Here is a 25,660-nt window from a genome sequence, read left to right on the forward strand (position 1 = left end):
TTTTTTTTTCCCCAAGACAAACACTTGAGTTGACTGATACCAGGAAACCTAATGTTCCTTTAGTTTGTCAGAGCTCTCGGAACGAGTTACCTCACTAAAACTCTGGGTTTTGTCACTAGCTGAATATGACTGCCAGAACATAACCCATGTGTCTCTAATTTACTTTAGCCCAGAATCAGTCTTTTACAGTCGGAAGTGCAGTTGATCGCATCATATTCAGTTGCGCATGCAGTTTTAATCGTTTGCCAAGTGGATGGGGTGTTTTTTCTGCATCAGGTTTACACATGTACAACCTAGTGAAAAAAATCAAAATACCCTTCACATCGGTCAGTGTTCAGAAGTCAGCGCTCGTCAGTGGTCAGCTCCCATGGTATAGTAAAACTTCATATACTATGCATTTTCCTTTCATTACAGTAAAGAGCAACTGCAGTACCTCAGTCCCTTGAGAGCAGGAATTCTCTTTCCAGTGGTGGCTCTGTAATGACAATCAATAAGGTGCTTCCTGAATTTTTTCAATGTCAAAGTCCTACATGAAAAAGAAGTCAAATGTATAGTTCTGTAGTATTAATTTCCAGCCCTTTTGGTAGGTATGCCAGTATAATACATTAAAATATTAGCTGCACCAGCCTATGCCTGTTGTAAGTGAGAGGAGTTCAGTTTACATTACAGGTGTACATCAACACATAACGCAGAGCTGTGGAGGGATGGATACCTAAGCTAGGACCCAATTAACTAAAATAGACGCCCTTTATAACGAACTGCAGAGCAAAGATACCACCTTGGGTGCCAAAGATGCACCGTGGCATTAAGGCTTAGGGTTCTGTCTGGGCTGATCTCCTGCGTGGAGCTACATCTCCACAAATTGGTGCGCTGAGCTGTGAGAAAACGCCCCTTGGTTCTGATTCACCTTGGGCTTCAGTGTGTTCCTCCCTGATGCTTACTTTAAGGGACAGTAACTTAGCCTGAGCATCTTTTCTGGATATAGTGTTTGGTACAGGAGTAGCGGGCTATTTCTAGGGAAGTCTTGAGCTGTAGATTGGTAAGGTACTACTAGGAAGCAGCCTGACTTCTGTGAGAGCAATAGAACCACGGCACTTTAAATACTAGTGCCCTCTGTTGTTTCCTCCCACCTCTCATGGATATTACTTGTTTCTTTAAAAAGAAAAGGTAATTTTAGGACTCGTTGCTACAACAATACTGAGTTCCAAAACCACATACTGTTGCATTGAACTTATTACCAAAACCTGACTCTTCCTTTCTTTTTGTTTTGACATCCGTTTCCTCAGATCATTATACAGCGCCTCCATTCTTCTCCCTCTCTCCTGCATCTGAGGTTCTCACATTACCTGTTATTGCCACTTCTGGCTACGTAGTTTTGGGCTTTGGTGCCAGTGTCCTTGACGGGAGAGGCAGCATATTAGGGCCAGACAGGACCCCCTCTTCCCTTCCCTCAGAGTCTGCTTCCCTGGCAGAGTGGAGCATCTGGCTCCATGGGACAAAGAACAGGAGCAAGGAAGAAAGCAGCAGCCCTCAAACCCCGTAAGCATCCCATGCTTCTGAATCAAATGGAAGAGAGAGGCACAAAAGATGTTGCGGACAGAACAGAATGAGCGTCTGGAGCCACGCGAGCGTGTAATCCCCGCTGCCTGCAGGCAGAGCGGTGAGCTTCCGGTGGTTCGGGCGCTCCACTCCGTCCTCGCTAGGACTCGGTCTTGACAGCGTTCCTTGCTGTGAGGTCCATGTACGTTTACAGGTTGGGGTATGGGGACTCCTTTTTCTTTTTCTCCCCCCCCGCTTCTTTTTCAAGGCAGTTCACTGTTGACAGTTCTTTCACTCTTCCCTCAATATCAGAACATATGATCGCATCAAGCTGGCTTCAGGCTCTGGTGCTGACATTTCCTAATGCCCACATCACGCGAACATTTGAAAAGTGTTAATGAGCAGATCAAAGGGACTGTTGCCTGAAGCAACTAACTTTTTTCCTTTCCCTTTTTTAAAAAAAAAAAAAAAAAAAGAAAGAAATTGGCTCTCCTCCAAACTCGAGTCTTCATTCTTTGCAACTAAATAAATGAGATGCAGCCTTGCCTGGTGATGATGATGATAAAACAAAACAAAACAAAATTAGGAAGTAATCCATCTCTACATGGAGTTAATGAGACAGCAGCATTATTCAGAATCTTCCGTATTTAAACAATCTGAATCAAGTTCAGCAAAAATCAATTTGCAGTATTATGATCTTCAGTATGTGCAGTTTCATGCCACATTTGCATTGTTTTCTGCCAAAGCTGCATGGATTCCTCAGATTTCTCTTTTTTTAAAATGGCTTTCTACTGATTTCACTTGAAATATCACACAAGACTGAAAATAATCTTTGTATGTGCACGTGTGTGAGAGAGAGAGAGGGAGCGTGCGAGGAGCCTGTGGAAACATAAGGATGCAGGCATTTACATTCCACTTCTGTCAGCAGGGGTGAGTATCTGCTACTCAAAGCAGATTATTTTCTCACACCACTGTCACATTTAAAGCAAGTTTCATTTTCTGAAGCTATTAGAAATAACAGCTAATTAATGTATTGGTTAGCTTCAAATCAAGTTTACCCTATAACTTCAGGGAGTTTAGCAGCTGGCATAGGATTAGATCCTTTGCTCAGGGAGTCAAACAAAAACTGTCATTGACTCGTGACTTTTGAAGCCCAGTGAGGTCCAACAAGTAGATTTTTTTCTTGATTCACTGGGGCAGAAATTTTGATTCCATAAATATCAAGGGCCCAAGCCAACTTTAGCATGCACCACAAAGAAGTTTACTGTGCAAAGCTGTCTTTGCTCAGGAGAGACTGCAAGACTTAAGGATTGCAGAACTATAGAAAGCGAAGTGATAATACCATTTAATATGTATTTATATAAATCCACAACCTAGCTAGACCTTTCCCCCCCGTACAGCTTACAGTCTTGGCAGCGAAATACATTTTTTTGAGATAATCGTTAGAGACAGGCAAAAGGGAAATAAGAATGGGAATTAAATAAGATAAGGTGACCCTTAATATATTGGAAGTACCGGTTTACCGTTTCCAGTCTGTAATTGCTTTCAGTGAGAATTAAATATCTTCATGCTTTGGAAAATCTTGCTCAGCATCCAAGTATCTCTCAGAATCTATCCCGTGATCCCTCTGTATTGTTGTTTCTTGTAAAGTTAGGGCAGTAATTCCAATCTGGCTCTCAGGAATGTTTCACTAATTAAATAGTTGACTTCTGTTAAGTATTCTGAAAATTCCTGATGGGTGGGAAGAAAAAGTATTCAGAAATATTTGAAGACATGCAACATCATAGCAGCAAAGGGATGTCTGGTTAAAATCCACAGTTGACTTTCCAATCCACTCAAAGTACGCTGAGCTTGCTTGATGAATGATTCAGTATCTTAAACCTGAAGTGCTGTGGAAAAACGTTTCCAAGGGTGCCATAACTTACTTCTCTTATTTGATAGACTTCCTGTATCCCGTGCTAAAAGTCCATAGCTTGTTTAGGCAGTAATGAGTAACTGTCTTGGTGGCACTGGGACTTGGAATGTAAATCAAGAAGGAAAACCCTTGAATATTGGTCAAGAAAAATATGTTTCTTTTATGTATGATGCTATACGTCTGTGCAGTGACATTATTCATAGGCAGTGGCAGAGCAAATGCAAGTACTATAATTAATAGCACAGAGTGAATAAAATAAGGCTTATTTCAATTAAGGTACTTTATCCTGTATTAGGAGATTTAGGTGTTTGTCATCACAGACAGTTTTGGTTATGTTGGTATAACACTAAGGCACAGCAGAAACAGACCCCTTTATATTTATGGGGTATTTTTTTTAGTCATTTCTATACAATATTCAAGCACAAAAAATTACTTGATATCACTGAAGTACTTCTTTTTAGCTTACAGACCTGCTTTTCTTGTGGAAGAACAGCTGTGCATTCAGTTTTCACCTTAATCATTTAAGAGGCTTGCTGCTTTCCTCTTCTCCCCCCCGTACAGTTCACTGGATTCCTGTCAGTACCAGGGAACTCCCTGAGATTTACAGTATGTGTGTGAGAAAGAGAACAGGAAGAAACTATTGGTAGAGGTTTAAATAGCGGTGTAAGTGAATTATCCTAAGAGCGGGCCTTATCTAGAAACGGTTTAAAAAACCTTGTGAGTGTACCTCCCACTTGCAGGCACCCCACACTGAACAGTGAAGGAGATACATGCTTAAATTATTAGATCTAAACCGCAAGATCTGCGGAAATGATCTGGACATCTAGAGGTGAAGCCTGAGCTACCAGAAGGCATTTCGCACTTGTCATTGGGCCAGAAATTATCCGGCGGCATGGCACAAGGAAGCAGGCGTCTTGGCCCAACATTATGCAAGACCTCACATAGACCTTGGGATGCTTTTCCTCCCAGGCTTGCTAATTAACTCCATGGGGTTTCATCACTGGCTATTACTTAGAATGACTGAGTCTTATCCGGTCAGGAAGCAAAGTGGCAGACACGTCTGCCCAAAGAGTGTCTGCCAGTCAACTGATGTTATTTTCTATTAGACGGATGGTGTTAATTTCCAGAAGGCCTTGATAATCGATACCCAAGGGACTTGGCAGCAGCGGTTGCCAGTTTGCAAGCAGATGTGGGGGACTCAGATGGAAACAGTTCACTCTTAAAATTTTCTGTTGGCTTTTGGATGCTGCCAGGCAATTCCTTATGCTTTTATATGTTTGGCTCTTTCAGGTCATCAAAGATCCCCCTCCACCTCCGCCAGCTCCAAAAGAGGTACGGTATGATGGTGCTTCGCTCATCGCGCTGGTTACACGATACCAATCCTCTGTGCTCTCCCGTGTTCTGCAAAGCCGGCTCTTTGTCCTAGCTGCTGAAGAAGAACGAACTGCCCTGTGGGAAGCCTTAAGCTGAGAGCGGGATGGCCAAAGGCCAAATCTCTGTTCTGTCTCAGTCATCTATCTCAGTGTAGCATGAATTAAGCTCAAATCCACAGAGATACTTAGGGGCTTTATCCCAAGATAGTTGAACATTATTTTTCCCATTCTGCAGCGAAAGCAGAAAGACTGAGTAGCTCTTGTATAACAGTCAAAAGATTCATGTATGATTTAAACAGCGTTTTCCCACAGCTTTGGCATTCCAGACATTGAAGAACCCTTATAAGGGAATTTCTCTCCCTCTTAGGGGCAATAATGCACTAGAGGATCTTCTGGTGTCCTCAGTATTTTTGCCCCTTGGTCCTGATTTAGCCAATTGCTTGAGCGTACTCTGAGTTAGGCCCGTGATAAGGCACACTACGTTGAGCTGAGGCAGCCAAGAGCGAGTTTGACAAAGGTTGGCTTAGGAAACTGTGATCGGCAGTGTAACCTTTATCTGCAGATCTGCTGAACGCCGTCTGCTGAATCCAAATGAGTAGGGCTGATGATCTGGCTCTTCGAAGGCATTATATTTTCTGTAGAAGAAGCCACTGCAAATCCTTTTCTTTGTGTGTGTTTTGCTTATTTTCGTTAGTGGAAAGGAAAAGGATGAGGCAAACGAAGGACTGTCAGTAGAATACACAGTTAGATTCCCCATTTGGACCTTCCTAATGGTCACCACCAATGCTTTCCCATGCAAACAGTAAAAATATTTCCAAGCATGACCAGATTTTGTTTGGAAATTGGTAAACACTTGGGAAACCTAAATATCTTATCTTTCACACCTAACATGGGAAAACTTACTCTCTGTGAACTCTAGTGAAATATACTAAAAAGACACTTAGTGAGGGGAAAAAAAGAGTTATCTTTTTAAAGTAAATGTTATTTGAATTTTTTGACAGGAAGAAGAACAAGAGCCCTTGCCTACCAAGAAATGGCCCACAGTGGATGCTTCCTACTATGGTGGACGAGGAGTTGGAGGAATTAAAAGGATGGAGGTTTGTACGATGCAGAGATGCCGATTCACGAAAACACAAGCTCTCTGAGGCTGCAAATGGTGGAAACAAAGACTTTTAAAGTGTACTGAAAATACAAGGGCATAATGTGTGCTCGCTTCCCAGTGACATAAGCCTTGTAAAATTTTTTACCGTATCGAACAACTTTGACCTTGCCTATGAAAGAACAGCTTTCAGTAGTTCCATTTGACTGGAACTTTAAATAGCTGCCTGAAGACATGCTCTTTCCATCAAGCTAATGAGAAAGAGGGAGTGAGAGCCTTTTCTGAATGTTTTGGAAGAAATTACAGTGAAACATAAGTCCTCCAACTGTGGGCCAGCCAAATGCGCTGACAATGGTGATGCTAAGGAGAGGCTTGATCCCAAAGGAACTCACAGCGACAACAGTGCCTGTCTTTGAAGAGACATGATAGCATCATGTTAATTAAAACAGAATGAAAAATGTGCATCCTTATGGGCACGTCCTTATGTCAGATTTTATAGTCAAGTCAGCCTTTATGGAATTTGCAAAGCAGTTTTCTGCAGTGTTTAACTTCAATCTAGGAAACTCTCTCTGTCTGAAATACCCACCTAGGCCATATTGATGTATCTTGATGAAACTTTAAAGGTACTGGCCTGAGAATCAGCTTTGCTTGAGTTCTTTTTAAATGGAGCAGAAGTACATGTAAGTTTAAAGCTGTATTGCTCATACGTGTTTCCTTCAGCAGTTCAGAATTGCTAGTTTAGAAGAGCTTCAGATTTAGGAAGAAAACCCCCCATTTTGTGCAGTGCTTTTCAGAGGAAAACTAGAAAATACTTTCATAAAGAATTACAGGCCTGGATTTCTAATGGGAGCCACGATGAGCCTCCAGGAGGAGTTCCAGGAGGGGTTCCAGTGTTTAAATCATTACAGTTTGTAAATGGGATCTTGTGCAATGACACAGAAATCCGATAGATACCTCATGAACACAAGTAACATCAATACCATAAAGAAATGCATGTTCATCATGTGGCAAAAATACAGTATTTCCTCTTCAAAGAAGAGGAAAGTAATGATTAGGTTAGAAAACTTTTTCATCTGTGCTAAGAATTTATAATCCTTATAAGAATAAGGACTAAGGGCTAAAGATGTAAACCAGCTGAAATTGCTGACAACACAATCACGGGCTCTTGAAAGGCACCTCATTCTCTGCAGCTGTCTCTCTGTCCTCTGGGACCCGAGAGTACTAACAGATTTCAGGGTTGGGCGCCGCATCGTAAATGCCTCAGCACTTGAATACGGAGCTTTACCTCTGTCCCCTAGCATTTGTAGCAGTGGGGCCGAGGGAAACGCTGGCTTAACAGCCCGTTCCCAGCTGTTCGGACAGAGCGGTATCGGACCTTTCGCTGGCTCAAGAGAGCACGTTGCTCATTTGGTGAATCAGGGCAGAGCAAGCGTGGAAACGAGAGAGAAAACAAAAACAGTCTTAACAAGATGATGAAGGTGAGCGGGTCAAAGGGAGGTTCTTCCTTACCTGACAGTTAAATGTGGTTTCTGTGCTGTGGCCAGTGACAAACTTGCTGGACTAGTCATTACATTTCTTCCCTGTTTTCAGTTCATGCGGTAATGCAGTCGTCTATTTTTTATTGCCTCTCTGTGCTCTAGTCTTCTGCCATTCTTCCAGCAGCTTGATTCTTCTCGCAGCTACCTTGCATAGAGAAAAAGAGAGAATGAACCAGTAAACTTCTGCTTACCGCTCCTATCCTACTTCTCTTTGCTTACTATATTCCCTCTGGGGCCCGTTACACACTCGCTCCTGCCTTCCCCACTAGCTACACCCCTCTGCAACAGTCCAGAATAATTTAGCCAGGGTTGTTCACTCTGCCTTTTGGCATTGCTTTAAGGTTTTATGATGCCATTTCTAGACCCCACCCGTTACAGGCATTAAGTTTTGAAGTTAAAGTTGTGTTGTCAGACTTCACAAATCCGGTTTCTTCCGGGTGAAGTCGCTTTAGTCTGACGGAGAAGGTCATTTTATCAGTAAGGAATCCACCATCTATCTCTAAATGGTTTTAACAGTGTTTAAAATACATTTTAACAGCCTCATAAAAAACACCGTAAAAGTACCATTGATCACAGTGAAAGATACAGATGCATTTTAATGACTCAGCAGGGCCTACTTGGACATGAAAGCCCATTCTAATATTGCAGAGAGGATTCCCCAGCGAGAAAAAAGAAATCACTAAGCAAGCCAAACAGTAAAGTTCAAAGTAGCAGAAAGGTTCAAAACAATCCCCCTCCTAAGAAATGATGGTCTGTATTTTACCAAGGTGAGTTATAGTGTTACAGACCAAATAAAGCTCTGTCATATTTTGCTGCTCTCGTTCTCTACATTGAAATCACAGAGGTAAAAACCACTTGGTGCTGGTGATAAAATGACAACATTTTCCTCCAAGATACTTCATTTTTCTGAAGGGGGCTGGACTCTGGCTAGCCTACGTATTTTCCTCACTTTCCGTATCAGCACATTCTGCATGTGGCGCTGATGGGGATGAAGAAGTCGGGCTGCTTCCTTCTCCCATCCTATGTCATAGTTATCCCGGCACGTTATAGAGCGTCCCTAGCAAGACCTGGAGCAGTCTTCTCCCTCCCTCCCTCCCTCCAGGTAGCACAAGGAAGACCAGGGGCATATCCTCTTCCTGGTGAGCAAAACGATTTTGTGCCCCTTTGCAGTGGGAGAGCTGTGGCATCCCACTGTTTTTCTGCCTACTTTTCAAGTGCTTGAATTGGCAGGTAGCAAGACAGAACTGACATATACCTACCAAGCAGTGTGCAGTGATGCTCTTAATTCTTTCCCTCGGGGTGGAAGGTCAGTCTTCTCTGATTTTTCTTACTTGGATTCTTCTCTTTTCATGCCTGGCATCTCCAGTCAGGAGGTCCCTGAAAAAAACAAGTATGCCGGTGCAGTCCTGCAGTAACGGTTAGCTGTTTTCCAGCAACAGTTTCATGACTCGTCAGCGTGTCACGTTTACCCAAGATGTAATGTTAGAATTTAATTTCCCGGGTTTAGGTGTATCAGGTCCTCCTTACAGACTAGATTGTAGCAGATGGCACGATTTAGAAAGTCTTGCACTGAAAATAATCCAGGCCAGTTTTACTAAGAGCTTTCAAACTCCAGCCGTAGCTTTTAGATGCTCTTTTTGGATGATAAAGTAACAGGTCTTGTCTTTGCACAATACAGCAAACATCCTTGCTCAAATTGCTCACAGTGTTTCCAATTACAAGATGAAATAAGATTACTGTAGCAAGACAAATCATCTCTTCCCTAGAGGGAAGTTTTTTTCCTGTATTTCCTCTTTATAGCATAGTAGGTGCGACCTTTTATGGAAATGAAAATATGTGCTTGTCTCACCAACAGCAATAATCCAGGTTTCCCTTCTCTTTGAACCCTTTGTGTGTATTTAATGTACTTGTGGCAGTGATAAAATATACATTGCTACATGTTTTACATTTACTTACGATGCGGGTTAAACTGCTTCATCTGCGTTTTCTCCAGTCTGTATCTGCTTGCAGAACTACTTGAAAACCTGAGCAGTTTCAAGGAGCTTTTGCTAAAACTTGCTCAAGTAGTGCCTTCTATCTAAAATGGCGTTCTCGACAAACGTGCTGTGTTAGGAAATCTGAGGTGACAAAAATCTAGGCTTTCATCGGTGCCAGATTAAGGTCTGGTATTTTAGGATAAATCAGAACTGGAAATGGTATTTTTACATCACTAAGTAGAGGAGATTTCCCAGATTTCCTGTCTCCTATACAGCCTGTGTGATGCACGGCAGAATTTTCTTTCAGTATTTCTCTTGACTTTTCACTACGGAGAGACTCGTATTTACAAACGTATTTCACTAAGAACGCCTGTCATCAAAAGTGAAGAGGGAACATTTTCCTTAGGGCCTCCCCTCTTGTTTATTCAGAACTTCTTCCAAATTTAAACTTTTTCAGCTACTTCTGTCATTTGCAACAGTTTCCTTGTCCTTTGCGTACAGTGCATTCACGTCTGAACTCTGGCTTTACTTAGGTTCGCTGGGGTGATAAAGGATCCACTGAAGAAGGGGCTAGATTAGAAAAAGCAAAAAATGCTGTGGTGAAACTCCCAGAAGAACCAGAAGAACCTTTTCATCCTAAACCACCTAAACCAAAGCCTACCTCACCAGCCATTCAGGAGAAGTGGTATACGCCGATTAAGGTAATCTTTTTAGTCTTCCGTACAAAATCATTTTGTACTAAAGGCTGGATTTTGTCTGCCTTACCACTCTCATGCATGCTGAACTGCACATTATTTTTCAAGTATTCCCATTCAAGTGTAGTGTACTATTCTCAAAGTGAACACCTACTCAGCATAAATAGCAGGAGCAGTTTTTAGCCCTAGATGCAGTACTTCATCATTACTGCCACATTCTCTTATCTTTCCCCAAAAAAGGGACATATCGTACAGTAAGAGTACTAAAATCTACGGGGGCTTTATTGGCATTTAGTCTATCTCAATGTATATCTACATTAAGCCTAAAACTACACAGTTTGTTGCTGTTATACTAAGTTTTAAACATACATACTCGTTACCAAGAACAGCCAAGAATTATATAAAATGATATAATGCAAAAAGTCTGATGAAGAAGTAAAACATAACAAATGGCATAAAATAAATACATTTTCCCCTGTAGAGGAAATGTAGATGCCATGAGTCACCTGCAAACCCGTCACGAGCTCTGCTTAAAAACTGAAGATGGGTCCATAAATACCTTGCTTTAAATGCGTAAGAGCAGAGAATACACAGGTTTAGCTGGGAGTATGGATACATCTATTCTGTCTTTACAACTCCTTGTAAGTCCTGTCTGACCACCAGAAAGTCCTGAAGACGTGTCGTCCACACACACGCGCAAACTCTGCAGCGCGTCCGTGTGGAGCGGGATGCTTCTGACAAGCGTCAGAGCTGCTGTGCGTGTTCCGCACAGGCAGCCCGAGCGCTCACAGTGAACCCGCTGCATTCGCTACATGCGGACTTACCGCGCAGCATGAATCAGCTGTATACTGTGTGCCTAGCAGCTCCGAGGCTTCCCGAGAATGATGAACTTGCTGTGTATGTGCTGTAAAACCAAATACATTTATGTGGGAGAAATCCCAGGTGGACACGTAGCAGTTCAGCACAAAATATTGGCAAATGAAGGTATTACTTCTAGATCGCTCACAGCCACTCTGCTTCCAGGGGAGGCGAGCGTGCAGTACCTAGCATTCATTGATGGGAAAGAGCAGCACCACAGCTGTGTGGTGTGGGCGATGCAGCCCAAGTTTATACTTTGCTTATCCGGCTCTAAGGAGCTGGTGCTCAGTTCTGCCAGTAAATTTCTCTGTGGATCTCCTTGGACGGTAACTTCGCAGGTGTGGTGTGCTCTCCGTTGACTGATTTGATGGTAACGAAAGTCCCGTTGGTCTGTTGCCGCAGGGTCGACTCGATGCACTGTGGGCGTTGTTACGAAGACAGTATGACAGAGTCTCTTTGATGCGACCGCAGCAAGGAGATGAGGTTTGTGTGGCGCGGGTATTCATTATGGTTGGCAAAAGCGGGGCACGTTACAGCCAGGCTTTAGCAGCTGCTGAACTCTGGTAAATTCCCTGACCTTAACTAAAGAAAGCACTGCAGCCAAAAGAATGGCACAACAGGAAAAATAACACGTTGGGGAAACAAAGTGTATTGAAAGATGCATCACACCAGCCCAGAAATGTTGCAGAAACACAGATCTCCTGAAAGCAGTGTGAAGGATTCTGTATTTTGTGTGTGCTCAGCTGGAAAACAAAAACATAGCACACCCTTCATTCGGTGTAAGCTCTCTGTAACAAAAAGCCAAATCTTTCTTATAACCAGCTATTTGTAAGAGTAGAGTCTGGCTATCAGAATACTAAAACCACATCCATTTAGGTGACCACCAATAATTTTCATGCAAGTTGCTTCACATAGCTTTGCGCTTCCATGCCAAAGGCAACTTTCACAGAAAAAAAGGTGAGGAAACGTGTTTCTCGGACAGTCGTTTCTTCTAGTACACTCATGACCCATGATCAAGTGGCCTCCGCTACAAAGACGGCTATGACTGGGAAGTAGAGTAGTTATTTGAATCTCTTAGAGTGAAGCTAGATTGTGTATTTCTAATGGTTATTCCTTAAGAAAGTATTACTTTAAATCTTAGCACTTATCTCAGGACCTGATTTATCATCAAGGTATTTCAAATCTACTGGGACCATTCAGCTTCCTGTTTGTGGCACATCACAAGAGGCAGAGGAGCAATTTCCTCTAACGTTTTTCTCAGCAAACTGGCCCCAGGTGGGCGTGACAGATCAGATCCTCTCATACCACAAAGCAGTAGTGTGCAAGAAAACATTTTTTTGCAACATACACCATAAAGATGGCGTAAAAGAATTAGAGGGATTAAAGGGAGGGAGTTACCTTTGAGAGAATGAGAGGTAATTGCTATTTAGATTATTTTCCTGGGACAAAGTTTGGTACCGTTCTGAAGGAAGGAGGAAAAGGTGAGATTTAGTTAAGACAAGGACAAGTGTTGGAAGAAGCAGAATGACAAGGTGCAATGCTGGAAACAGGGAGCATAGTCGAATACTAGTGTTATCATTCTAGTTGTTACACTGGCAAGTTATTTACTGTTTGCATGAATGAAGCACGTTACATGTAGCAGAATTAATAGTAACAAATCCACGTACAAAATACACAGTACAATACAGTTTAACAGGTAACTTCAATGTAAATAGGAACGTAGAAGAAATGGTGCCCGAACAGGTTAAAAAATTGTCAGTCAGGCCCTGTTTTGAGGATTTCTGACCATAAAGACAGGTAGTTACTGTAAAACTTGCCTGCCAGGGAAGCCTTTGCTGAGCCGTTGTGAAGTCAGGTGTCGGCCTTCTCTGGACTTGACAGGAAGACATTGACTAACACCTTGGCTTAGGAAAAACAGAGAAGTAGCTCACTAATCTTCAGTATCCCCACTGAAAAAAGGAGTACAATTTGTACTGATGAATAAAATCTAAAGCAGTGGTCGTTAAGGTGTGACCTGTGTACTGTAGGAGTGCAATTTCTGTCTGGCATGGTGTTTTATATCTTGGGTGGGAAAAAAAAATTAAATCTTTTTACTCATTCATGACTTGCTAAGTGGAGATGGCATGCTGTATCCCTGACGGGTTTAAGTCAGTGAACGGATGCGCAGTCACGTGTATGTACAGCGAGACGCGTGTACACACACTTACTTTGGAAGCACCGTTACGGTGGACAACAGCCACATAGTTGTTTTGTTTTGCCTTCTTTCTTTTCTTGTTTAAGAACTTGGTAGTTCCCATTTGTAGAAGAATTCACTGCTGAATTCAAGTCCTTGATCAAGTAATTGAAATTTACGCGTGAAGTATCAAAGCAGAGCCAGCTTTTTCTTCCTTCTCTCTCTCCTCTCCCACCTCTGCCATGTTGCCAGGTAATGCCGAGGGTGGCCCAGTTTGAGGGCTGCACGCGGTTGAGCCAAGACGCTTTGATTGTGGATGGAAGTCCTTTGAGTCATAAATTTTTCAACTGGCAGTCCGTGAGGTTAGAGAAGCTTGTACAGGTGTGAGCTAGCAGGTTGTCGCCGACATCTGTTTAGAGCGGAGGCACAGGTCCTCGGCAGCCTGCAGCGAGGCTGCAGGATTGTCAGCAGATGTAGTTAAGAGTGGCAGAACAGTTTTGGTCTCACATTTGCCGCCTGGGGGCTGAAACACTAAAGGTAGAGTGGGGGTGGACACAGCTGCGCTCCCAAACATGCCTCAGGCACAAATAAAGAGATCTAATATAGTTTGACTCTGTTGTGGTGGGGAGATGAGGACAGAGAGCCACTTCAGAGACAACTTAACGCTGCAACATCTGCCGCCAAGTTTCCAGGGAGTGACAGGGGACAGCAGGTACAGATCGAAGTCCCCACATAAACAGCCTCCATTAAGCCATGAACTCTTTTGAAGGGCTCCCATCAAACACACCGGAGTCCGCAGCAGGAGGTTTTGTTTTCAAAGCCATGTTTTGTTTTCTGCGCTACCAAGATAATTTATAAATGATGCATTACCCTGCGTTCATACTCCTGTTTATAGTTTCTTTCGTTGTTTTATAAAAGGGGCAAAGAATAATGAACCACAGTAGTTTTGGGGTACTCTGATAAACCAGTTAAGTGTCCGAGGGTTTTAAGTGAGGCTATGGCAACCCTCAGCCCAGAGCGTTACGTTCAGCTGGGAAGCAGAGCCGAATGCGTGGGCCATTACCATGTCACTGCGGAGAGGCGTCTGCCACTGTTTCTGTACCGGAACACCTTTTCCAGGGAGTGCGTTACTGCATGAGAACAGAATTTGGCACAGGTTTGCAATGCGAGCGTTAGGGTCCTGTTCTTTTCTCTAAATCCTTGTGTTTCTTTCCCGGTTCGTAGTTCAACACCTAAAGGTTATCGTCAAGGTTTTTCAAATCGCTTGGTATGACCTTGTTGCTTTGTGCCAGTTGACAGTGGCTGAGATTCCGATCCTGTGCACATGTATACACACAAATGTCTTTTAAGTCCACAAATAGTCTATGGTGCCTGTATTTAAGATTTTGCCCTATCAGGATGCAAATATGCGTGACTGGTAAAAGGAAAAAAAAATCTATAGCCAATTGTAGAAGAATTTTTATAGCAGAACTATAGAATACTTTCAGCTTTTTTAATGTTACAAAGCAGCCTAATAAAAAGGAAAACACTTTTACCTCTTTTTAATTTTAAGCCTATTAGCATTTACCTGCTTTAAAGGTTCTTTTATAATAACAGCTGCAGAATTAAGACAGACATCTGTTTAAACTAATGTTACTCGGTGAGCACCTCTATGTTACACAAAAGAATTATATTCTGCGTTGTAACTCTGTCAGCATCACACACTGTACAGTTAGGAACACTTTGACAGTGTTATTTTCTCTGAGGTGAGGCCTACGTTACCGTTCCCTTTGTGTTTCTTCAGTAATTCCTATGCTGGGCACAGGCAGAAAATACTAAATGATTAGCTCAGGCTGGCAATTGTAGAGTGGACAGGAATTGTGAGGAGGCTGAGGCTTTAAGTGCCTTACCGCTGAGAGACAACTCGCTGTTTTGGAACAGAAGCCTAACTGCGGTGCCTAGGAGTACCCGAGCTGTCAGTCCCCACGGTGCTGTCGGCGGCTTCCAGGGGCAGCGCATCGCCTGCCCTGGCCGCAGAGCTGCCTGTCTGCCAGCACCGTTCCCAGCCGAGCGCTTTGCAACTCGCTGAGCAATGCTTGCTTGCCTACAGGGGAACGGGAACAGGAACCAGACTGCTGATAGCAGCGTTTTTCGTTGCACTCCTGTAGTCTCTAAACACAGAACTGCTGGTCCATTTTCTAACCAAGGAGGACCTCCTTCAAGAAAATGAAGGCGATTTGGCTTCTTTTTTAATCACTGCAAATTGTTGAAATACGTGGGGAAATAACAAGTTACAGTTAGAGAAAGATTACTGTGGCTACTTAGAAGTAGTGCACTTTTTGGTTTAAAACTTTTAAAAAAAACCGAACTGCACCTAGGAGGAATTCATATTGCAATGCAAGACTCAGTTCACTGGAGCTCCTTGTTTAACGATAATATGGTATAGCGTATTTCAGTGGAACATGGAAGTTACTATGCTCCAGAAATTGTTGTCTGAGAGTTTTAAAGAAATACTTGAGTATCACTCATATAGCAACGTTTATGTTTATGTTGGATCTTCTAAATTGCTGCAATAGTAAGAACATGCAACACTAGTTATGAAATGCGTGAGATTAGAAGGGTGTTAGAGCATCTCTTTTTCTTAAATGTTTCCGCCAAAATATTCCTTCTGCCGTTTCTTTTAAGTGGGAATTCGTTTGTATAGACCTGAGAGCTAAACTGGAGCCAAAGTTTTTCTTAAACTTGCAGAATAGATCTGTATTACTGTTAAAATTACTAAATTCACTTACTAAGGTCACTGTTACAGAAAGCAGAAGAAAATATTTTAAGAGCATTCATTTCAAACTGCCCTATTCAGACTGAATTCAGAGGTCGGTCTCCAACATAAAGCAATGCATCCCGTTGAGCGAAGCGCTAAATTGAATTTCAGAAAAACAATTGTCCCTTGGCCTGCCTAAAAGAAAAAAGTCTTTTTTGGAGAGGACACCTGCCCCTCTTGTTAAAATGGCCAAGAGATAAGCACGATTATGAATTACGAACGTACTAGAACTTTCTTGTGCTGAAGACCCAGAAGAATATTCTGCAATTAGGACATCTAAGTAGTAGTACTTTCTCCAGAAGGATGCTCATCGGAAATGGGTATCACGGCTTCACTTTGCTAAAGCTGGATTGCAGGCGACCATCCAGGAGGGTCCAGCCTGCCTGCCTCTCGGGTGCCCCATCCTCGCTAGAGTGGTTCTCTTAATGGCTGGGTTTGCTAGTTGTCAGTGCATTAAAACAGTAGTTATCATCTTTATTAAAAGATGATGATGTTCCGGTGTTAGGAGAAACAAGGATATTTTCCCATCTACGTAGGCAGTCACTTTTGGCACTCCCTCCCTTTGTGCAGATGAGTGCTGTTGCTCTTTTTAAAACGAGCCTTCAGCATTCATTACTGTGAGTATAAACACTTGTATGAATGAAATAGTAGAAGGAAATAAATCTGCCAGTTTTCAGGTCACAGCATTTTTACCGATTTGACCAGTACTTCCACAGAGTGAAATGGACAAAGCGGCTCTGACAGCCCTTGCTGTAACCGCTGCTGTTAGACACCGGCAGGCCGTACGGCTGGGCGATGGTCCTGGTGGAAGCACTCTCATGCCAGCACAGGGTGTACTTTTAGTGAAGCCAGGATATACTTTAATAGAGCATTTTAAAAAGCTGAGCTGCCACCAGAGTGTGCAGCCGGAAGAATTCTTGCTGTCTTTACTAGTTTACAAACAGCTGTCTCACAGATGAGTGCTTTAGGCCTCCTAAAATGCAACAAATGCACCATACCAGGCATTGCGGTAACTTAAGCTGTGCTGGCAGCACGGGGATAATGCCTGTTAAGAAAGGAAAAGTCAATCTTTTCTGGGTGGAGTATGCATTTGCTACAGCTGTCAAATACCTTGTCTGCTGTCCTAAAGAGCATTACAATTCTTCCTCCCCCCCGAGCTGTACTGAAAAGAAAACAAAAACTCATTTGGCAGCGCAGGTTTTGTTAATAACTGTTTGTTTCTGATTCAAAAAGGAAAAAACAGATTTGTTTTCTTAATTCCTTAAAACACCTTTTTTATGGAGCGGATTGCAGTAAAACCAGTTATATTTAATCACTACCTGGCGTCCGGTGAAGAGAGGGCAGGAGGGAGCTAACGAAACCCAGGCAAAAACCACAGCTCCCAGCTTGGGCACAGCCCTTACGTAGCTTACGTTAATGCCGAGTATCTCATCAGCCCAGTTTACAGAGACCAGCTACCTTCGAGAAGCAGCAAGAAGCAAGCTGACAGGTTCACTCGGTCGCTACTCTCCAGAAGAGACGCGACAGCTTTAACTGTCTCAGGCGTCCAGATTTATGAACTAGTCCTACGCTCCTAACCAGATTAGTTCCTTTGCCATTAACTGCTGAAAGTAGGGCAGCTGTCCGAGCGGCTGCTTGTAAATTCGGTAATGTCTGCTGTGTTAATCTGTAGGCTTTTCAGATGAAGAAGGCAGCAGATAACAGGATTAAAGTTTCACGACCCCGGGTTTTCGCAGCCCGAGACGCGGGCGTACGGGGATAGAGAATGACTTCTGTCATTAATCTTAATTGATTGCCAAGAGGTTTTAATCTGGGTTATTAATTAGGAAGGTCCTTAACGCACTGTCTACATATCAACATCAGATGCTCTTTTGGGACTTTTGGGACATATGGCCTATCTTGTATTTACATTCACACAATTTAAATATACATACATTTCTGTACGAAGACATTCTTATATGTATATATGCATACAAATAGCTGTAGAAGCATTTGCATGCACAGAGGCATCACACGCTCTTTGGCAAAATGCGATGAAAATGAAAAAAACCACTTTGCACAAAGGTTAAATGCCCGCACAATAAACATGTATACCTCTATTTATGGTGATATGTATATTAATCCATTTCCATTATATATGCCATTTATCTAGATTATTTTTCAAACGGAAATCTTTGGTTTGCAGATTTAAGTCACGTTTAACTAAAGCGCAGCACACGTCTCTGTGTGCCTCTGTCCCTTCAGACACATACAGCTCACAAACAGAAACATTACCATTTTTATCTTTCACGGTTTTGTTAATGTTCGGGCCTTCACTTCTCCCTTTTTTTAGTTTTAAACGAGTTACTGTTGGAGAGCCAGAACGGACAGAGGTGCCACTACCTGTAGCTGCAGCTGCCTAACTATGTGATAAATCCCAGTAACACTGCTTCAATGGTTACCAAAGTACTGTTCACAGGAGGAAATATTAAATTATGATCTGAGCATATAGATTAGGCAAGAAAAGAAAATGCTGTGACAGAGTGCCGGCATTTGAATTTTGTGCAGTTTCGACCTGCGCTACAAATTTCTGCAGTCTTTCCTTCCTTTACAAAAGATTATTTACATGATTAATCCCGTGCATGGAAATGGAGCCGGGACTGAGGAGGCCTTTTGTTCAAAGCCCTCTGTGAGCGACAGCAGAAGCTCCGTTTCTTGCTAAGCGTGCTAGGCCATGCCGTGCCCTGCTTTCCAAAGCAAAATGCAAACATTGTAAGGCGGCAACCATTTAGTTACTCAGGAGCTGAAAAATCTGCTTGTAAAGTGTTCACAACAAGTAAGAATGGTTTGAGATACTTCAGACTAGAGAAAAGGGTGTAACTGCTGTTTTTTAGGAAGGAAAAAAAACCGGCATATAATCAGGGAGAACTCAGTGACAACCGAGTCCAGGAATTTCCCAGTTTTTCCTGGGAAACGGAGATCGATCACTTGGCTCACCTATAACTAGCCTGTACAGAGCAGCTGTAGTGCTGTAGGGACCTCTGTCAATGGAGAAGCACACGAAACAATCTGAGAGCTCTTTTGTCATGTCCTTCTTGGGTATTGTGTTGCCTCTTGAAACTGTTAATGCACAACTCCTGCTCGTATTCTGCAGTAAACAACATTCAGTGTTCCCTAAGTAGGGATGTGTCAACTATTGCACGACCACACAGGGGCATTCCACAAAAGCACCCACCTGCCGAAGACTTGCTGTGGTTTTGTGCTTCAGCTGGGATTTCATAGGAATTAACTGCTGGCCAATTCCAGAGTACTTTGGCTCTTAAAAAGGAATTAATTTTGACTCATTGCTGAGGTATTTCTCTGTCAGAGTCCCATCTGTGGAAGACTTACAGCTAATGTCCTACATCGTCTTACTCTTGCAGCATGTTCATCTCTAGCAGCCTGTATAGCTTCATTGGGACGACTGGTCTATGTAGGTATCGGTAAAGTCCTGCCTTGTACCAGTTATTCAGCAGCCACTTGAATCACTCTGTAATTCTTCACTTTGCATCCGAGATGCTTCTGCTGAGAAGGAACAAGAACGGGTCTTACTGATGCGGTAGATAATCCATTGTTGTGGTGTCTCAGGAGTTCTGTCACTGAGTCGGGAATACCTCCACATTGGCAGATTCGAGAAGAGGTCAGAACTTGATTGCAGACAATGGCATCATTTCCTCCACCTCATCACAAATGTGAAGTCCAAGGATGAAATTACTTTAATGAGCATGTTTCCTTGACATAACTCTGTGCCTGCCTTTTCCCTATGAGTCACAGATAAAGAAGAGGAACTAAAATAATGAAACCGCATTGTAGGCCACAAACGCCAAGAGTGGATGAGAAGCCCTCCAATTGCTCACGCAGAATCAGCAAAGAATTTCCTTTAGCTGTGTATTCATACCCCTGTGAGTTTGCTTTTTGACAACATTTAAATGAAAAGATTTTATTTGGAGCAAAAATAACGCATTAGTCCTTTAAGCTCTCACGCTCCCAGAGATTATTAGGGATGGTGTAGTTTATCGGAGATGGGATTCTCCATAGCTAGTGAAAGGTCCCAGCGTTCTTCAGCAGTGATCTGGCATGTTTTAAAAGATTCAGACTGTGATTTCACTGCCATTTGGAGGAGATCAGTACGAATTACATCAACAGAGATGAGCGATGTTGGAAGTCAACTGACCAGGAACTAGAGAGGCTCCATGATGGGAAACCTGGTGACAGAATGAGGTGAAAAGAAATGGCTAGTTTTCCTTTGACTTCATGGGGGTCTAGTTCTCCAGCCAACAGGAAAGGCTTGTGAAAACATCTTGAAAAGACTATTTTTAGAAAGTGAGAGTTTATGTATCCCTTCAAAGGTGTTAGTGTCACCTGCAGGTACCTGTGGCAGCCCAGACCTCAAGGAGGCTGACTCTCTTAGGGTGAGTTTATTACAAGTTTGTGCTAAATTGTAGCTAATAAGAGTTCAGAGCATGCTCAAATATGCCCACCCAGATACTCATTGTACCGATACAAGAGTCTCTAAAGCCTGAAAGCAGTTGCACATGTTAATAATTTCATGCATGCAAATTTTCTCATTAGCTTTAATACAACATTATCAAAAAGAAGGTGGGGTGAGGGAGCTGTTCCATTATCTTGACATTGATCGCATAGCTCTTGCGGAATCAAGGAATGAACAAGAAGATAAAAAGTTTGGAAGGACTACAGCACACATGCTGTTGAATGTGACAATCGTACGTTAGAGGCGGACAGTGGGGAGAAAAAGAAGAAAAATGATCAAAAATTTTGTTTATCGCTTCTGATTTTTTTACTGTGTTTCCATAATTCAAAATTGGTTTTGTTCTGAAATCAATTTTTGCAGGTCTAAGTCCATTATAAACTATAGTCCATTATGAACTATAGATCCATAAAGAATTAACAAAAACCCCTAAACAGTAGAGTTATTAGCAGTTTAAAGTGACTGACTCTTCATAAGCCGTAATATTTTCTGAACAACTCAGCTGCAGTATCTTTATGGAGTGCCTTCAAGTAACATACGCCTCTCATCCTCGTCTGTTTGTATGCTTTGTCTGAAGTGACTGTGCCATACGTTGCCAAAGCCCATTATACTTTAAGGTTCAGGCTGACATCCATCCATAAATTAGAATGTCTCAATACATTTGAGTTTTGTCCCTCAACAGTGTGACACAATGGCACGCCCTCAGCCTTAACGTTTAATTTTAATATCGAATGTGCTGCTTTTTGATGGCTTGTGTCATAGCCTTCATGTAATTTAAACACAGTCTTAAAAGAAGTTAATTCAATTACAAGTAATGGGGTTATTAATGCTGCTTCGTGTCACTAAGTATATATGGATGCATACGATTCTGTTCCTTTCAAGTCACTCTGAAATGAATTTTGCAACTTCTGATAACTGTGGTGGACAAATGCTAAATGAAAATCAATCACTTAAGTTTAAATGGGCTAAGCTCACCGTCTTTCTTCAGCGGCCTCTGTCGGACAGCTAACCAGATGATAAGTAACAGTTTCACTGACCTGTAGCCTTTGAATGTTTAACATAACCCTCTGAGGACAGCACTTCAGCTGCCGTTGCATCGCTTGTACTCTAGGGCTCAGGATCTCTCGTTCTTAGATAAAGATTACTTTATTTCTGATACACAGTTCTGTCTGTAGTTTTCTCCAGCAGTGCTGCTCTATCTTTATTACTTAGTCGAGCAATCCAAACCCTGCAATTTAAACAGTTTGATCAAATTAAAAAGGGTTACATTTTCCTGGAATTCATTATCGCTTTTTCCCACTGGAAACAACAGAAATTCTTTAATGGTCTGAAGTATAAATTTCCTTGCTGGATGCAAAATACTACTGTCTGATCAGAGAGGGTAAACGCAGGTGGAAAGCGCACAGTAGCTAGTAGCACATTTTATATCTTTCTGTGCCGAAGTAGATGGATGATATTTTATTTTACATTATAGTACAACATAAAACCTGCCAAAATTTGGAATGGTTGTAAAATGATGGACAGGTATCTTTAGGAAGTAGAGTATGATCCCAGAAGAAAGTTGATTATTTAGGGCTGAAGATTTTCAGAAGGGCCTAAGGGCTCTTAGGATGTTACTCAATTCTGTGGAAGGAATTTCCCAGCAAACCCAAGCACACCCCAGCATTACAAACCGCAGCACGGCTCCAAATCATAGAGAAATCCTGCGTATTGCCACTAGAGAACAACTGCTCGCCCCAGGAGAGAGATGTTACGTTTTAGGGCCCCTCCTTATGTCAGGGCTGTTTCCTTCTCTCTTCCAGCGCTGCCCTGTTCCCGGCTCCGTTCCTCAGCTAGCACAGACTGCTCCGTTTGCCCTCGCCACTGGAGAGCTTCGGGTGGCTATCCTAAACCTAGAGTATCTATCACAGCTGAGCCACAACTCGTTGCAGGTCATGTATTTCATTTCATGAATAAAACGATAACATCTATAGACAAAGGCTCCTGCCCACTGATAGTCCGTTTGAGTCTCAGGCAGTCGATGGGAATGACCTTTTGTTTGGGCAGTCATTTTCATAATGATATTCAGGGTCAGGCCTGACAACCAATCTGCCATGCATTAGCAGTAGTCATCGGCTCCCTTTGCTAACATGACATAGATGTACCCCAAGCAGATGGTCAGAGCTCATAGGTGGCTAATGAACTTGACGGGGCATTTTATTAAGATTATGATGGCAACTAAGTAAGATTTTTCCCTCCCATAACCACATTTATAACAGAAAGAACAGAAAGGTGTGTAAAGGAACAGGAGAATATAATGGACTACGTTTCTGTTGGATCTAGGATTCTGTGACTTAGCATTCTGTGACTTCTAGATTTAGTTTCTCAAATCTCATTGCTTTAGAAGTGCAGTGGTATAGACTGTCTTGTGGTCAGCAGAGTAAAAGAAACTGCTAATGGCTGCAGTTACTAACTGGAGAGAAAGTGGCGTGATATTGGCTCCTTCATGGAATTTTTGCTATTGACTCTGCGCCTCTGAATGAATTAGCCATGCCAGATATTTTTTTCAAACTAGTTACCATCCTTCTCACTCTGTTGAAAAGAAAGAGAGAGAGAAAAAAATGAAAGAGAGACCAAATGTCAGTAAGTTTGGCCTTGCAAATGCTTTCAGGGACTTGTATACATAGGTGGCTCTTAATACCTACCTGCCTGTTATGGATTTGCATCTCCCGAATCTTAGCGAGCAGAACACACGATTCATACATTTGTTCCTTGAAAGTCCTTCCTGTTCCTAGCATTTGCTTTTTTGGTGTATAGGCATTTAAACGTTTTCAGGCCTACCAAACCGAAATCCAATTTACCCTCCCTTTTTGCCCTCCAAATTGATGGGATGCCTTCAGGTCCAACTTTGCCCAAAAAGTTTTGGGCTGGTCTCTGCGGACCTGATCCTTGGGGTATCAAGGCCAACTGCATCTGCTTAGGAGCGCTCCTAGTCAGGGCCAAATCAATTACAGCACAAAGCCATCAAGCTTGGAATAGCGCTTTATACCATTTAATGTTTTAAATTCCTGCCAAGTACAACATATTTTTACTGAATGAAAGCCGGTTTCTCTGTGCTAGATAAATATTACAGCTGTGGCTCAAACTGCAAGCAAAATTCTATGTTTTGACTTCTAAAGGTTTAAATGGTCTGGGTCACAAGTATTTAAGAAACGCCTTAATTGCCTGGCATATTGCTCCACTTTAGCTCATCCAGCCCGTTCACGCTCAGCCTGCATGGAGCGATGCTAGCTGGGGATTGACCTGCGCAGCCGATCCCGAGCTATGGCACTTGCCTCCCACTTCGGATCTCTAAAATACACATCTAATGGCTTTCGGTAGGGACTGCAAATCTTCCTCCGAGGGCTCGTCTGAGGAGTAGTAAATACAACTGGTCTTCAGCTGAAATAATTATTTGTTATACCTGATTTCTAAGGTGGATCCATGTTAAAACTCAACTTCCTGGCTAATTGTGCCTGCTACTGACTTAGATCTGCGATTGCCAGTGCCGCGCTTATGCTCAGCCATGGTGAGGGTTTGGTGGCAACTCGTGAATGTAGCACTGAAAAATACCTTCCACTTAGGTCTTCCAGAAATTCAGTTTTAATATATTTCAGCAGTCCAAAAAAAAGGCAGACTGAAAAAACTCTTCCTATTTCTTTAAATTTATATTTCCTACGTGGATTGCCATTAAAGCCCTTTTCTTAAAAGTCAGCCACATGCTCAGTTGGCACTGTGAATACTCTCTTAGGCATGTTCAGTGCATGTTTTATGTCAGTCTTTCCTGATTTATAAAACTATAAATGCTCTGCCTAGGGAATGAAAAATAATATTAGGCTTTGGCTCTGTAAAAGTCAGGAGAAAACCAGTATACTGTATCACTACAGCAGGGAGGTTTTGTTGACAAGAGTTATGCTTTACGGTCGCATGTTTTCATGAAGGTACAAGTACAGAAATTTGCCCCAGATGCGCACCTCTGGTCTGGCGACAGTCAGGTGCTGCTTACTGGAGCTTCAGGAAACATTTGGGTGAATGAAAACTGCTGCCCTGCAGCGAGGGCTGCAGGACCAGGCCTCTCAAGGGCCTCGGTGAACCCCGCTGCCGTAGCTGAGGTGCCACCGGGATGGTTACCGTGCGTGGAGCGCCTGTGAGCTCTTCTCTCTGCACTACCGCAGTACTTGCGTTTTTAACAATGTTACACCTATCTATGTGGCACATTACCCCTCAAGTTGTAAGAAGAAATGCTAAAGAAGGTGGCGATTATGAAACAGAAACACGAGGCTGTGAACTGTCCTAGCACACGGCACAAAGCGCACGACAGCAGCGCTTACGTGCCTCTAAGCACGAGACCTGGTCCGTGTGTTGGACCTGCTGTCCCTTCACGCTGCGGCCGCCCCAGGCACCACCTCTGCCGTTCCAAAGGCCAGCACGCAGGGGCCCTGGTGCCTCCTCAGAAGCAAGCGCAGTGCTTCTCTCCGGGAGATGCTCCTATCTGGGCTGAGTCCCCGTTGTTACCGAGAGCACAAGGGCAACTCGCGGCACCAAAGGGCCTGCCCGCTCTCCTTTCCTACCGGGGACGGCGGGGGCTCGCACCGCGTGGCACGCAAACGGTTCCCATCTGACACCTCTTGCAGCCTGCTTCCCAGGCTACTGTCTCCACCGGGATCACAACAGAGAGATGAATGCTGCTGACTGGAGTGGAGGTATAAAAGACACTTCAACAAAAACAGGAGGAAGATACAAGAGAAACAGAAAACGTGTGCTTCAGCTGGCTTGTTTTTGATTTCTACCCAGCACTGGGCCACCACCCCACAGAGAAGTTGCGGTTTCACTAGATGCGACGTGTCTTCTCTGGGCGAAGCAGCAGGGCTTTCCCTGAGTGACAGTGGCGGTAATTAAGACACAACAGATAGGGCAGCAGGTTCCTAAGGGTTACAGTGTTTGAGGAAGATGATGCAATAAAGAATGAAGGCAGAGATAGCATCTAACATTGCTGTAGAGAAAGTGTAAGTCAAGCTCAGACTGCCTCTCTTTGCTGGTGAGTCCCTAGGGCGACGGGAGGCTTGCTCTTCGCCCCTCCAAAAGGGCGACCAGAGGCGAGGACACAGAGGCCAGCTAGCTCAGGTCTGTGCTCTGAACTCTGCCTCCGATGAACAAACTTCACTCTCCCAC

General features: G+C 43.1%; 1 protein-coding gene across 2 annotated transcripts in view; it reads left to right on the forward strand.

Annotated features, from left to right (window-relative positions):
* Window positions 1-25,660, forward strand: part of ANTXR2 (ANTXR cell adhesion molecule 2) — a 116,445-nt gene that overhangs the window by 60,591 nt on the left and 30,194 nt on the right. Inside the window, exons 13-18 of one of the 2 annotated variants that reach the window (XM_075708909.1) lie at window positions 4,745-4,786; window positions 5,829-5,924; window positions 9,974-10,141; window positions 11,396-11,476; window positions 12,407-12,408; window positions 15,356-15,398. In XM_075708909.1, coding sequence (XP_075565024.1) covers window positions 4,745-4,786; window positions 5,829-5,924; window positions 9,974-10,141; window positions 11,396-11,476; window positions 12,407-12,408; window positions 15,356-15,398 — 432 coding nt within the window. Of the gene's footprint in view, window positions 1-4,744; window positions 4,787-5,828; window positions 5,925-9,973; window positions 10,142-11,395; window positions 11,477-12,406; window positions 12,409-15,355; window positions 15,399-25,660 lie in introns of those variants that run through there. The other variant, XM_075708910.1, reaches the window with a different exon arrangement.

This window comes from Pelecanus crispus, chromosome 4 (assembly GCF_030463565.1).
Source record: "Pelecanus crispus isolate bPelCri1 chromosome 4, bPelCri1.pri, whole genome shotgun sequence".
NCBI classification, from domain to species: domain Eukaryota; kingdom Metazoa; phylum Chordata; class Aves; order Pelecaniformes; family Pelecanidae; genus Pelecanus; species Pelecanus crispus.